This window comes from Tachypleus tridentatus, chromosome 2 (genome assembly GCF_004210375.1).
Source record: "Tachypleus tridentatus isolate NWPU-2018 chromosome 2, ASM421037v1, whole genome shotgun sequence".
NCBI lineage: Eukaryota > Metazoa > Arthropoda > Merostomata > Xiphosura > Limulidae > Tachypleus > Tachypleus tridentatus.
Genome location: NC_134826.1, coordinates 22,563,807 through 22,580,095, shown reverse-complemented (window position 1 = coordinate 22,580,095; position 16,289 = coordinate 22,563,807). Strand labels below are relative to the sequence as shown.

At 29.8% G+C, this 16,289-nt stretch overlaps 1 protein-coding gene across 2 annotated transcripts in view; it reads right to left on the bottom strand.

Moving 5' to 3' along the window:
• Positions 1 to 5,768: 5,768 nt before the first annotated feature.
• The window catches only part of LOC143239400 (talin-2-like), a 132,341-nt gene continuing 121,820 nt past the window's right edge, over positions 5,769 to 16,289 (bottom strand). For both annotated transcript variants that reach the window (XM_076480417.1, XM_076480427.1), the window contains exons 56-60: positions 15,094 to 15,221; positions 14,038 to 14,163; positions 13,547 to 13,609; positions 9,741 to 9,923; positions 5,769 to 8,823 (exon numbers count right to left, since the gene is read on the bottom strand). In XM_076480417.1, the coding sequence (XP_076336532.1) occupies positions 8,569 to 8,823; positions 9,741 to 9,923; positions 13,547 to 13,609; positions 14,038 to 14,163; positions 15,094 to 15,221 (755 nt within the window). In that variant the 3' untranslated portion in view covers positions 5,769 to 8,568. The remainder of the gene's footprint in view (positions 8,824 to 9,740; positions 9,924 to 13,546; positions 13,610 to 14,037; positions 14,164 to 15,093; positions 15,222 to 16,289) is intronic.

Genomic DNA, 16,289 nt, shown 5'->3' with positions numbered 1-16,289 from the left:
AACTGCACAATGGGCTATCTGTGCTCTGCCCATCACAGGCATTAAAATCCGGTTTCAAGCCTGTAAGTCCGCAGACATTCCGCTGTGCTGCTTAAGGGCTAAAACAAAACAAAACACAACGTATTAACAATTTAGGTATTTTACATGCTATATCACTTGTGTTTTGTAGCTTATATTAATTCACTATTACAAGCACTTTATTTTCACCAACTTAAACATAAGAATATGAAACCAATTCAATACAGCAATATTTTCTTAGAACTTCCAAGCCCATTATGTTAAATAACACGATAAATCAAAATAACCGAAGAATGGATGTCTTCAGCTCGTTAAATAATTGAATGATTTATTTAATATACAAAAATATCTCGTTAAATTTACACTTCTGTAAGTAGCACATAAAATATTTATGCATATAAATAAATATATTTTAATAGATTATAGTCAAATAGAAAATGAGCACAAAATGTAAAATTTTTATTCGAGTTTATCTGTTTTTCGTATAACAAAGCCACATGGGGCTATCGGTTGTGTCAACCAAGGAGAATCGACCCTTTGAGCTTAGCCTTGTAAATCGGTTGACTTGCTGCTGTCCCAGCGAGAAACGTAAATAATCGAATAGATGTTTTGTATTACATGTATACATATTATGATGCTATCATGCAGCTCAACAGTAAGCCTAAGGGTTTATAAGGTTAAAATAGGGGTTCAATACCTGCAGTGTACATATCACAAATATCTCATTGTGTAGATTTGTGTTTAACAACAAATAACGCATAAAGAAGTTTTCCATGGCATAACTTCAGTGCACATATAATATATAGCTATTATTTCGTACATGTTCTAAAATATTTCATGGTAATAAATGAAACAATAAATGGCGTTGCATTAAAAATTTAAATACAGTTTTGTACTGTTGGTGTTGTTTTTGGAATTTCGCACAAAGCTACTCGAGGGCTATCTGTGCTAGCCGTCCCCAATTTAGCAGTGTAAGACTAGAGGGAAGGCAGCTAGTCATCACCACCCAATCTTGGGCTACTCTTTTACCAACAAATAGTGGGATTGACCGTCACATTATAACGCCCCCACGGCTGGGAGGGCGAGCATGTTTGGCGCTACTCGGGCGTGAGGCCGCGACCCTCAGATTACGAAGCGCACGCCTTAACGCGCTAGGCCATGCCGGGTCCCAGTTTTGTACTAAGATGTATGTTATTTACTCTAAAGTATTTTTTTCAGCATGTTTCTACGATCATGTCCGTATATAAAGTTAAAACAACTTTCGAAACAAGTAATGAATTACTCTTAATTACATTACTTTGGGCTGACTTACCTGTTAAGTGTATAAAATTTTTATAAAATAAATTATATTTTAGGTTAAGAACTATTAAGTTAATCGAACTCGATTAATATAAATCTAAATATAATGAATAAAATTTTTCTTAAGTTTCCTCAGATTTCTAGAAGTCTAATAATAATATTATTCTTCTCATAGCATAAAACGTGGAATGACATTGCATTAAGACTATTTATTATTAAATCATTTTCCCGCAAAAATACTCGCCCTGTAAGAGGTAGGAGTGTTGTAATGCAACGATTAATCCAAGTATTCGTTGGTGAAAGAGTATGCAGTGGATGATGCTGACAAGCTGCCTTCCTCTGGTCTGTCATTGTTAAATTAGGAACTAGCACAGATATTACTCGTGTAGTTTTATGCAAAATAAAAACAAACCAAACCCTTTCTTTATCTAGAATTACAGTTTAAAACAATCTCATATAGAATATCTTCTTTCACTGTTTCAAAGTAAATTAATTTTGGGTATGAGCCCTTAGAACTTACATACATATAAATGAATACTTCTGAAGCTATCAAGTGCATTAATTATAAATAGGCGAATTTTAAACAGCACTACAAATCAATGAATAATAATGAAATTAATATAAATAAAACAACATTAGAGAGCCTCAGAAAGGATAGATAATACTCGTGATTTACACTAATATATATATATACATTACACAAGCTATTGTAATTATTGTTGTTATACTTCCTCGTGTAAATAAAAACATTTTTTTTTTATAAGTCTCAGCGATAGCGACTAGGATCGCGTATCTGTAAACCAAAAATTTGTTTGTTGAAAGTTTAATTAATGTTTACTAGTCTCGTTTTCGAAACGTTTCTGTGACTACCGTAGCAAATGGGGCCAGATTTTATGTTTGATACTGACAACCTAGAAATGACAAATTCTGTGCGGTTAGACGAAAACATTTGAGATTCTAGACTTTCTGATCATAAACAATAACATAAACTAAGTTTTCTAGACGGCTCCTTTTGCGTGATATTAAAAAAAAGTTCTCCAAGAGTCATTAAAATAAGCATAACAAATTTCTAAAATATTAAAAAAGGCAGTTTTTTTATTTCAAAATGATTTTATTCAATTAAAATATTAACGAAAACAATACAGCAAGACGAACTGACGCCAAGGTCTATGTATATGTTTATAACAGGAAAAGTACAACGTGTTTTTTAAGTTTTATCGTGTGGAATTTTAGTTATCTAGAGACTATAGGCTAGTTTTATTTGAAGGTGTGTTTGTAGCGAAGCTACACTAGGGACTATCTGTGCTCTGCTCACCACGGGTATCGAAATCCGGTTTCTAGCGTAATAAGTTCGCAGTCATTCCGCTGTGTCACTAAGAGACTCTATGAAAAGGTATTTCTAATTGTATTTTATTTAATGGCTGGAGTGCCTATACTGTGACTCCGAGAGATCGCGATTCATGTTTCTTTGCCACAAAATCGCAGAAATCATTTAAAACTTATGTTACCTCACTTAGGGAATAATTTATTTTTGTACATACAAAAGTAAATCATGTCTGGTTATTGGGATTTACTTAATAAGGTTTATACATTAAAAGCTGATTTTCCTCATATTGTGCACACGCTTAAAGTAGTGTTAGTAAGTAAACATGTTACATAAAGATTCGAAAACTTCCTGAATAGTTAAAAATATGGGTATCTGTAAAGTTTTCAAATAACTGGAATACATAAATTTTCAAAGTAACTGAAATAAATATTTCATAAGGATAAAACTTTATTTTCATTCTCTTGAAAATTACATATATCAAATATATGAGAATTTTTTCTTAGCATTAACTTAACCCTAATTACGAAACAAAAACATATGGAAGGGAAGCAAACATTTATAAACCAAATCCACTTAGCAAGCGTGTAACATTATTGAAATAAAATAATAATAAAAAAAAGTACTGTTAATATATATTTTTTAACTTCAGCTTTAATTAACCTTTTAATACTGAATTTTGCGACTGAACTTAATGAAAGAAAGTGGAATTTCCGGTATGAAAATAAAACTATTTTATAAATTAGCTTGTCTTGAGTGTTAGACAATTTCATAAACTTAAAGCGATCTTTGTAATGATTACTGGATAAAATAACTACACATATAAAGTGTACACTTCCTGGACCTACCTTCATTCTTATTTATATTACACAGTCTCATTTTGAATATATCAGCCATTATACATCAACAAAGTTTTGTTAAATATAACATATAGCTGTACTCAACACACTATTTAAAATATACATTTTATAGATTTCAGTATTGAAGATATGTACCAGTTATTACTAATATAAAATTCAAAGGTATTACATTAGAGTAACCACACTCTTAAGTGAACAAATATCACCATTAAGTAAACTCTACACTTAGCAACACTAAACTGTGGGAGTTAGTGTGAAAAGCATAAAACCTTTGAAACATAAAAATTCTCTGCTAGCTAAAAGTTAAAATTTAGATGATCTCAAATATTCTTATTTCTATAGAAATAAGTTGCAAATGGGTCACATTTCTGTTTCTTATAGCATTACTTGAGTCAAAACTATATGTTCTGATGACAAAATACAATAAAAAAAACCAAAAGAAACTAAACTTCCATTATAACTAAATCATTGAAAGTTAAAAACAGCCTCAAAGTGATAAGCACTATGTATGATGCAAAGATAAAACTTTCTTATCAATGGACTAAAATTTCCAGTGTTCTACTTCTGACAGAATAGTTTAGTTACTACCAGTATCCCTAGCTTAAAAGTTAAATGAAGTTACGATAAACAAGGATGATCCTAAATTTGAAACAAATTTGTTAAAACCCACAACACAATTTGCAAATCAAACTATTGACTCCACTAAAACTAAACACTGTGTTACTACAGTTAGTTGTTGTAGTGTGGTTTAAGGTAACTGATATTTGAATGTGACAAAATAAGATTGTATAACATTATTTTATATGATTTTCTTAACAATTTTTCACTTTTATAAAAACAATATAAAACTTATGATTCAAATTACACAAACTTCTGAGTACTACCTTTCTTCACACTAAATATACATTTTACTAGAGCTGTGCAATAACTGAAAGTAGTACAAAACTTGTAACAATAAGTAGTTCGAAAGATATTTAAATATCAACAATTTGTCTGGATCAGAAATTTGTGCAAAGCTACACAAGGCTATGCGTGATAGCCATCCTTAATTTTGAACGTGTACAATAGAGGAAAGGCAATTGGCAAGCATCATCTATTGGAAACTCTTGGGCTACTCTAATCAAGTAGGGAGATTTGACAATCACACTTATAACCTATAGCCTCAAAGTGCAGAGCAGTTTGCAGCAACAGATGCAAACCATGGATTCATTGTCCAGTATAATAATTATATATAAACATGCGACAAAATACTTGAGGTTTTAAATAAATAAAATTTGACATGGTATTTCTTTTCTTACATAAATTTCATAACATACATAAAATAAATCATTTAGAAACATTACTGTTTAATTTTTTTCAGTTATTTTTGTTTCACTACTAGCCTAAATTTGGGAAAACCTTCCGATAAATTTTTAAAATTACTAATTGGAAAAAAGTATGGTTACAATAAGAAAATCAAACAAACAAACACCTATCACAATATTTTAAAAACTACACAAATTTTTATTTCTGACCTATAGTTTAACTTAGGGCCTATAAAAAAAAGTTAAGTTCACATAGAGGTTTATACTGTAATAGCCAATTATTATTAGTCTATAAAACGTTTTATTACAGTTTTATTTAACCACATTTTCCTTATCTTAAAAATTAATCTCAGAAATCTAATTTTTCTTTTATACAAAATAATGTTTCTGAAAAACAATTCTAATAGTGATGAATTGAAAGTTGAATTTAAACTAAGAATTAGTATGAAAAATTCTTTTCTCACTACACACTTACTGCTCATATAGTGTTATTCTTACCAAATTACAAAACAAATGTGCAAACTTATGAGGGGTGAGAATGGGGGGGGTATAAGAGTCACTTTCCACTTCAAATTAAATTGCTTATTTTAGTAACGTACTAAATATAACTTTCATTCTCACAAAAGCTACTTTAGCTCAAACTAAAATTATACAAGTCTCGTATATATATATTTCTATGATCAGTAGCTGCTATGCCTTATATAAAGCTAATATACATTTTCAACATGAAACACAATATTTTTCTAAAGCTGAAGATTATTTTATTAATTATTAAAATTCACAGATAACCACAGTTTCTCTTATATACATGTATTACCATTAATATACTACAACGTTTTGCTAAAATAGTTTAACTATTTTATAACTTTGAAAGATATGCAAACTTGGGCTGTCATTAGTATTAAAATCTAGTACAATGATAAATAAACCTCTCTATGCAGCTGACCAAGAAAAAGATCGAGGTACAAATGATAAAAACTTTATTTTCAATTCCAAGAAGTGGCTTATACATAGATTGATAAACATTATTAATAAACAAAATAAACAATTTCTGAGCTTTCATGCTTTAACACTCAATTATTGGACAAAATTGTTTAATTACAGCAAAAGCAGAAATAGTTTTACATACAATAACTTTCTGATACTCAAACCATAAAATTCCAATTATGATAAATATTAAAGAAACAACCAAACTTTAATTACAAAAATATTGTAATCAAATATTAAACTGGTTAAAATAAACTTTGACCACAGTTTACTTCACAATGTCCATGTTATACCTATTATTCATGCACGCATAAGCAACATTATAAAGTACATTATATTAACATACATTCCCATAATTCATATTTCTATGTTAAAATAAAAGGATGCTACAATAAAGATATGACTATTCATATAATATCACTAATTTTTATTTAGAGAAAAATCAGTTTTATCTACCATGCAGTTTAATTCAAATTAACAAAAACCTGTTACTTTTTCAGTCTACTCTGATTACACATCTTGTTAGATAGAATTTCCTGTAAAAATTTAATGTATTATAAACAGTTGTTTAGTGTGTGTGTGTGTTTTATGCCTACTGTGTAATTTGTGTAGTAAAAGTACTTACAAAACAAGTACTTCAATTCTCATCTTAAACTCAAGTTTTGGCACAAATATCTTTCATTTATCACACTAAATATCAAGCAGAAATTTTTCAAATTTAGTCAAGAAATGATAATATCACAATGTTGGTTATAAAACTATCAAGTTGGAGATAAACTAGTGCAAGAACATTCAATTATTTATGTTTCCAAAATATATAACCTTCATAACAAGTCTTTGTAAATATCTACACATACCTTACATTATATGGAAGCAAAGTTTAATTTTCAAACTCATTCAAAATTTGTACACCCATTTAAATACTGAGATTTGGTATCAAAATAAATGTTTCCTATAGACCATTCATGAACACTGAAAGAAATGTAGGTAAATAAATAAGTATTTTTAAAGATACAGAAAGAGTGAAAGAAATAATCCATGCAGATACCCAAGTAATATTACATATGCTTTTTTGTGAATTATCAAACATTTATTCTCCTTTCACTCATAATTCCAATACCATTACTATGGTTTTTCATAGCCAGCAAATACAGCTGTTACATTTATCAGTAAATTACTTCAGGACACAACCAGAGCAAATATAATATTTCAGTTGATCTGTTTCTTCCCCGTTGTTCCTAATCATTAATGAACATTACAACCATAAACTTTGATGTTTTTATATGTCACATTTTATATGGTTTTTAGGAAATAGTACATAAATACATAATAGTTATGAAGAATACTTAAGACATAATAGTGAAATGGCAAACTATCTAGGGTAATCAGATATCCTAGTTTTGCCGGGAGAGTCTAATTTTTTTTTTTGTAGTTTGTCCCAGCATTTCAAGAGCAGTTCTCGGGATGTACAGAACATCCTGGTTTCATGTTGAAAATATTAAACTCTGTCACAACGAGGGGTGTTGGGCTGTCCCAGCTTTTTGGTTTGGAAATCTGGTAACCCTAGAACCATCCTATGGTATATACTGGATACAAGTGTAACACTACAGTGTCATCACACATATTTGTAGGAGGTTGGTTAATCAACTAGCCTGAAAACTGAAGTTACTGAACACTATATATGTACCCAAAAACCTTTAACTTCAATGATCAGAGTATTAAAAAGAGCACAAAAAATACAGAAATTTTCAAATTTAACTTTCTACTGTTTTAATAAACTGGACACTAAAAATAACTAAAATTCATTGGAAGGTGACATTTCAACGAATACTAATAGCAACCATCAGGTTTTTTTCTTATGTATAATAACAATTCAATACATAAAAAGCAAAACTGTCTTAAAGAGAGAGAACATAGCATTACAAAGCTGCTTAATAACACAAAAAAAAATATTACTTTTCTCAAAAAACAAAAACAACCAATACATTCTTAATAGACATCATAACAAACGAGAGCTATACGTTTCTGAAATTCTCGTAGCGTATAGCACAATCTACCCAATATTAACCAAATCAGTTAAAACTACCATGATCAATGGATAATGACTTATAAATTAAAGAAGCTTTATTTATTTGCTTAATATCAACTTTAATAAAATTAATTACATTAGGATTTTTCATATTCATTAAAAGGTAAAAGGCACATTATTAGCTGCAGTAAACATAGCCGCCTCAACTGTTTGAATATTGTTCATCAAAAAAAAATTAATCACTAGTTCAGTGTTTTTTTTTATTTTATGAACTGCTAATCATGAACATATAAACAGTTTTACAGTAATAATCATAACACAATACATTATACGATGTTATCCAATGCACATAAATCTACTATCTTGTTTGAAAATAAAATGACTACACTACCTTATTAAAAAGGCAACAAATTCAGAATCAATGTATTCCACCCATTAATTTTCACAAATTCATTTCTTTCCATAGTATAATAAATTTTATCATTTGATGTGCTTGGTATTTGCATTTCTTTGCACAAAATTATTTTCAAAATGATCCACAAAACTGGTTAACAAGTTTCGAAATTTATGTTATAATTTCTAGTTTCCATTTAGATCAAGCCATGCTAGTTTCAATGATCTTGCATAACAGCTCATTTTGTTCACATCACACTAAACGTAAGAGATCAGCTCAAAGAAACATGTTAGTTATATATTTGTTTTAATAAAATGCATTTTTTTTTTTTTGAAGCTGTGTGCTGGAGCACTTCATGAACCATAACCATGGTAATCGTCTGGAGACTTATTTCCGTACTTTGCTTTGCGGAGAGCTGCTAGCCGTTCTCTTGCCTCTTCTAGTTCTCTTTCTTTTCGTAAGATTTCTTCTCTTGCAATAATTTCTTGGGCAATACCTCCTACCATTCTTTTATTAATAATCAGGCTTCTCTCTTCATCATTTTCAATTGACTTTTGAGCTGCTCGAACTAGGTTATCTGTAGCTCTTTTGACTGCATTTCCAGCATTCTGTAAAAATATAATCGTATCTTCAAACTGAATTTAGAAAGTATAGGTAATAAAAAATACAAATCTCCTGCCATTTGTTAATTCCATGGTTTATCAGTGATTCAAAAGTTAACATTTTTCATTCACGAAATATACTTTTAACTCAGGGCAACAAAAAGCTTCAGAAGTGTTAAACGGGACAGTATAAAGCAAAGTGTGTACTTCTGAAAAACTAACACAGTGGTATATCTATCCTTTCATATGAGTTCCTTATAGGTTTCCACATTTATTGATCAGCCAGCACTAAACTTGTCACAGTAATACAGGATTGACAACACGAGGAAGATGTGTGGATTCCCATCTAATTTCATTAAAAGCTATAAAATGAGCATAACTTGACACAGTGATAAAGGATAACACGAGAGACTGAGTCTCCTATTTAATTTCATTACAATTGAATTCTTGAAAACTGTATGCCTTTTGTTTTAGTATTGTACCTTTATGGTGTTTTTAGTTTGTTTAGGAAGGTTTGTTAGTTAAGAATAAAACAACTGAGCCACAATTTCTTATTCATTGTGATAAACAAGTTTTTATTTTACCTGTGTCAACAATGATTCATCTATACATTTCTTGTCCATTTCAGTAAGTAACCACTTCAATAATATTTTGCTTAAATCCCAGAGAAAACATTAATTTACTGCATGAAAAATACAAACATTAATAGAAGTACACAAACAAATAGTTTTCAGCTTCTTGTAAATAACAAATGTCTCAAGGAATTGAAATAAAAATATTATTACCTGACACTATAATAATACTATAAATTCCTCACAGACACACAAAGTATTTATCCTGGCTAACGTGCAAATAGATAATATTAACGTGTTGATATGAAGGCATTTACTGGAAGAATCATTACTAGCAACAATACAACTTACCTGTAGCCGCCTCATAGAGTGAGACTCGGGGTCCGCTTTAACTTTACAAGCAACAAGTAGTTGGGCTGTAGAACTTGCTACCTGTTTAGCAGAAGATATCATCTTTTCTTCCGTAGCATGGCCTTGTACAAGTGCATTAGCTGCTTCAACGAGGCTGTGAGTGGTAGCAGCAACGAGACGTGCCTGGGGAAAAATGAATGGAATAGTTTAAAAGTTCATTTATGACTTGCCACATCAAATACAAAATAGGCTACTATCATTGTCACTTTAATAGAGTGTTTAGGCAGAGTATTCATGATGAAACTTTGTATAATGGACAGCTACTGCCTGTTGTGGAGACAAGCATAGAAGATGACTTGAAGACAAAGACCGGAAGACTTTCGAAACATCATCTACACTTGTGTCTTCACAACAGGAAGATGCCGTTGATTCTACAATGTTTTATCATTATTTCCTTTTACTTGCTATACAGCTGAAAACAAGCATGCAAAGCTAGGGATACTAACATGCATATAGACAGTTTCTATTGTTTTGTTTACTTCTTTTAATTAATACTGTAATTGTGTGTGTTCCTGATATTTTTTTGAAGAACATAAATTCATGATGATTTGAAATATCAACGTTGAAAACAAAAAATACACCACAAAAATATTGCATTAATCTATAGCTATGTTATTAACTAAACCAAAAGATATAAAATCATTGCTCTTTGCTATCAATCTGACAATTTTTTCAGAACTACGTGCCAGTCATAACTCAAGCTTTTAGTCTTTTATTTACTTTAATAAAAATCAGATGACTGATAGCCACATAGAGTTAGTACCAATTAAAACAAATAGTTTCAAAAATGTCTTTGAGGTACAACTTCTGAGACATTAAAATCTAAAAAGATATTCTTAGCAACTGAAATCCACATACTCCAGTCTGTAATTTAATTTGATTTCTTTAATAACTTTATTTCTTTTAGGCTGTACTCAAAAGTTGAAGTATTGTTAAGAAGTGAAATGGTTCTGATACTTTATCACAATAATGGTAACCTTGTAATGTGGTTTTCCAGATCTTTATTTTTTAATTCCAATACAGAATGGAGTATATGTACTTCATTTGCTAAGAATATCTTTAAATTTCAATGTCTCAGAAGTTATACCTGAGAAAAAGACATTTTTGAAGACTACAAACTACTTGTGAGAAACTTGATTCCTTTAACTTTTTAGTCACAATTTAACAAATGAAAGTTTTCACTTCCAGTTTATTTATTGTGTCTACATATTAAGTTTTCTCTGCTACAATAAATTCATATTCTAAATATTACAATCTGATTTAACATGAAAGGTTTATATTTTATATTAAGGATGTAATAATTTTGCTGTAATAATGTGTGACAAGATAAATAAGAAATTGCAAATTAAAAAACAAACAAACTACAAACAAGGATCATAAAGAGACAAGAAAACAAGGCTAGAGATACTGTAGACATTATTTACACAAACTACAAACCATATTCTGGTTCCATGTTGTTACCTAGAATTACCTTTGGTGGAGTCAAAATAAGAATTTGTAGTGTGTGTAAATAATATCTACAAAGATTACTTTGTATGGCATCTAACCTCATACACTGTAATGGTAATTATACATGACCAGTTGCTAGCAGATATGGCTCATGATGATTTACTGTAGCTATTGACCACATGATCACATTAATTCAAGATGTAAAATAGCTGAAATTTGTCATGGTAATTTGTTTGAGAATGTAGTTAGCATTTATAGTTTCTGTGCAACTAAATTCTCTGTACATAATGTATAGCAATGGGCAGATATATTACTTAGACTAAAGACATATTACTAAGACTAAAGACATATTACTAAGACTAAAGACATATTACTTAGACTAAAGATATATTACTTAGACTAAAGACATATTACTTAGACTAAAGACATATTACTTAGACTAAAGACATATTACTAAGACTAAAGACATATTACTAAGACTAAAGACATATTACTTAGACTAAAGATATATTACTTAGACTAAAGACATATTACTTAGACTAAAGATATATTACTTAGACTAAAGACATATTACTTAGACTAAAGACATATTACTTAGACTAAAGATATATTACTTAGACTAAAGACATATTACTAAGACTAAAGACATATTACTTAGACTAAAGACATATTACTAAGACTAAAGACATATTACTAAGACTAAAGACATATTACTAAGACTAAAGACATATTACTAAGACTAAAGACATATTACTAAGACTAAAGACATATTACTTAGACTAAAGACATATTACTAAGACTAAAGACATATTACTAAGACTAAAGACATATTACTTAGACTAAAGACATATTACTAAGACTAAGACATATTACTAAGACTAAAGACATATTACTTAGACTAAAGACATATTACTAAGACTAAAGACATATTACTTAGACTAAAGACATATTACTTAGACTAAAGACATATTACTTAGACTAAAGACATATTACTTAGACTAAAGACATATTACTTAGACTAAAGACATTACTTAGACTAAAGACATATTACTTAGACTAAAGACATATTACTTAGACTAAAGACATATTACTTAGACTAAAGACATATTACTTAGACTAAAGACATATTACTTAGACTAAAGACATATTACTTAGACTAAAGACATATTACTTAGACTAAAGACATATTACTTAGACTAAAGACATATTACTTAGACTAAAGACATATTACTTAGACTAAAGACATATTATCCACTAAGTGCATATGAAATTTTACCAACAGAAAAGCAGCATATTTAAATCAAACATACATTTAAAACTTAAATAAGCCTTTGTGTCTTTTAAGGTACTTATTCAACAAAGGTGTGTAATAAAACTTAATATCATATGTATTAGTTTTTTAATCCTTCACTTCATATATAATATGGGTGTTGGCTCCATAAAAACACCAATTATATGATCTATAAAGCATTGAGTATTTATACATTGCAGTCATCTAATGTTCATCTATTACTGGCTGGTAATTCTTGTTTCATCCTGAACTTAAGCTGTTTGAAAGAACACCATACATTCTTAAGAAAGCTAACTTCAAAGGGTAATGATAACATTGTTTTCACTGGAATTATGATGTTTTTTAACTCGTGTGAAACATAGAAAAAAAAAACAAATAGGCTTTTCACTAGCTCTACGACTTTTGCAGTACTTTATTCTGCAAAAGGTTTGGGTGCAATACATATGCTGCAGGCTGGCAATAGAACAACAATTGCAAATGGGCCACTCCGAGCACATTTTCTTTTTCTTGCAAGCCTCAGACATGTGCTTTTTGCATTTTTATAAGTGTACAGCTTTAGCAGTCAATAGTAAAGATTTTAAAGTGTTGTTAGATCTGAATCTTCACTGTTTAAGGTATTTTTTACCTGAACGTTCTATTAGGGTTTTTGCAATTACTTATGATTGCTATTATAAACAAATGTCATGGTTCATGATGGAAGAAGAAACCATAAAAATAATGTGTGTGTGTGTGTGTGTGTGTGTGTGTGTGTGTGTGTGTGTGTGTGTGTGTGTGTATATATATATATATATATTTCAAATGAATTCCACATATAATATATATTGCATTCATTGAAAAAAAATGGAGTTAATATCTTGATGTCCAAACTTGGACAAAGAGAATCAACAATGGAGTTGTCACTTTATTAACTCTTCAATTTCTAGTAATTAAATATTAACTTCTGTTGTCTTGGGCCAGAATTTTAGGGAATTGGCACACAGCCAGGTTAACACACAGATAAACTTACAGCAGAAACAAGTCCTTCAGACCACTGACCATCATCAGATGTATATAAAGGATGTGCTCCAATCTGTGTAAGAATATATTACACTTAAAGAAACTACATAAAAAGTTTAAAATAAAAACTGCAAAGAGACAATTCTGATAGCATTTAGAAAATTATATACAAGATTTTAAAACAAATAATATTTAACCTGAAAATAATTAGCAATTATGAAACAGTATGCTATTACTGCTTATCTCTTTATAGTTAAAAAACAACTAAAAATATACAATACATCTGTAGATCCACACATAACAATCCTCAGTAAACACATGTTAGATAACAGAAACACACAAGTTGCTAGTATTGTATATATAAACAATAATATATTTTATAAGCCTCTCAACTATCCTTCATCATTTTCAAATTAAATAGTGATGGTCACTTGAAAGATAAAATTTAAATATGATTATTTGTACTCAGAATATTTATGTTTTAAGGAAATATCGGTGTACCATTCCAGCATCAAGTAACTCCTTCTGAGCAGAGGACGCTGCTTTCACGAGGGCAGATGTGGCTGCTGTGATCGACTTTGCAGCTTCCAAGATCATTTCATCAAAGTTCATTTCTTCATTAGCTTCCTGAAAACAATAACAGTATTTGCTTACAAATATAGAAATAATACCAGCATTTTTATATTTCTATCAATGAACAATGGACAGTTTTTCTCCCCCCACAGATAATATCTTTTCAGCACCACAATGACAAACCGGAAAAAAGCCATCACTCTGTACACTAGATCAGTGGTTTAATTTCAACCATAAGACATGCTCCAGAATAAATTACATGCAACTTAGCCAACTCAGCAGACCTTAAAATATACAAGTTGGTTCCTCAACATTAAAAAAATAGGCATTTGCTAACCATAAAATTTGTCTTATTAATTTACAGAACATCAATAAACAATTAAATCATTCCTGAATGTCTTCAAGTTTTTATTTCACAGTTACAACAGCCTGAATCAGGTTAATCAAACTAGAATCCTATTAATTATAGGGCACAGTTAAAAGTTAAATGTGATGCAAGAGAACAGTTTATTTGTACATGTTCATCAGAACAACACCTGAATACCATTCTTCAAAACCCTTAATGTAGAAACAGTTCACCCATTAAACCAGTAAATGATGATTAATGTTTCCAGACTTTAACTGTGCTTCATAAAACAGTGAATACACTTATTTTTTCCAGAGATAACAGATTTTATTAGTTGATATTTTCCTTCTCTGTAAGCATATGTTTGATTCCTGGTTGACACAAATGCAACAACCAAGAATATCAAACATATCTTACAGCCAAAGGATTTTCCATTTCTTGTTCACCAAAGTGCTGAACAACATTGCTCAGCTTCGTCTGGACTTGGAGTAAACAACGTTTAAACAAATTTGATTGAAATCAATTATGTGACAAAAAAACTATTTACATTTTATTACCTGTATGGTTCAATAAATAAAAATATTACAGAAATATAAACTGTTATGGCATTTTACAAATATAAAAAATAGCCACTAAACCTTGACACTACGTTTTCTTGGTTTCAAATGAGCGAGTTTTTTAGCAGCAGCATCAATTGAGGAAGCTGCTCCAAGTAATTCAGTTTCGGCTATCACTGTCGGATCATCTGGATCAATCCAGTCACTACCTGAAAGTTTTAGAAATATGTCATTTAAAAAAAAAACTGAATGTGAAATTACCTTCATTATGAAACTACATTTATGAAAGCTTTTGATATTAAATTAAAAATTACCACAATTATTTAGAACTACTAAAGCAAACCCATTTCCTTTAACAGCTTTCAAACCAAGTGACTTATTACAGAATGCACAAAACAGTGAAATTAGATGATGGAATTATTAGGTATTATTTATGATGATTGACTGTAATATAACAAAAATTGTAATAAACTAAAACTACAGGACAAAACTCTTGGGTTATTCAGGTTTTAAAGTTAATGGTTCCGATTCATAGTTAGGGACCAAAGTTTGACATTACCCTAGAATTTTAGGAATGATATATAATTAAAACTGAATTATATGAACATAATAAAGATTTCCTTTATACCATTTAATTAAAGGAACTATCAAATGGTAACACAATAGTATACCAGAAATAATATGTATTTGCTGTGCATTTTGTAGTTTTTCAAAACCTTTAGTCCTCTCAGGTATGGACCTAACAAGGCAGTGAAATTTTATTTTTTTAAATTAATCTGCACAACCTTTAAATGTAACAGTATTCAACATGCCTCATTTGACTTCTCGAAGTAAAATTAGATAATTTTAAGGTGACTCAAAAGTAAATCTGCCAAATTTATGAAGCTTTTTGGTATCAACGAAAAACTTTACATCATGAAACTTCAGTTAACTGCTAAATAACATTTTGTCTTACAATGATATTGGAAGACTGGGGGAAAGTCATGTTTAAATATTTACAGTCTTAGGTTAAAAATAACGTTACAAAGAAACTATTTATAAAACCTTTTCTTAACAGCAGTTAGAACATTTATTTGTACTTTATAGAAAAAAATTAAAATGTTTAGTTTAACAGTAACACTAATTCTTCACTCATTCATTCAGTACTGTTAGGAATAAACATTTCTGAAGGCAATTGTGATATGCTTGTTATGAATAACACAAAGAAGAATGATTAAAAGTCTGTTTTGAATTTTGTGCAAAGCTACATGAAGACTATACACATTAGTCATCCCTAA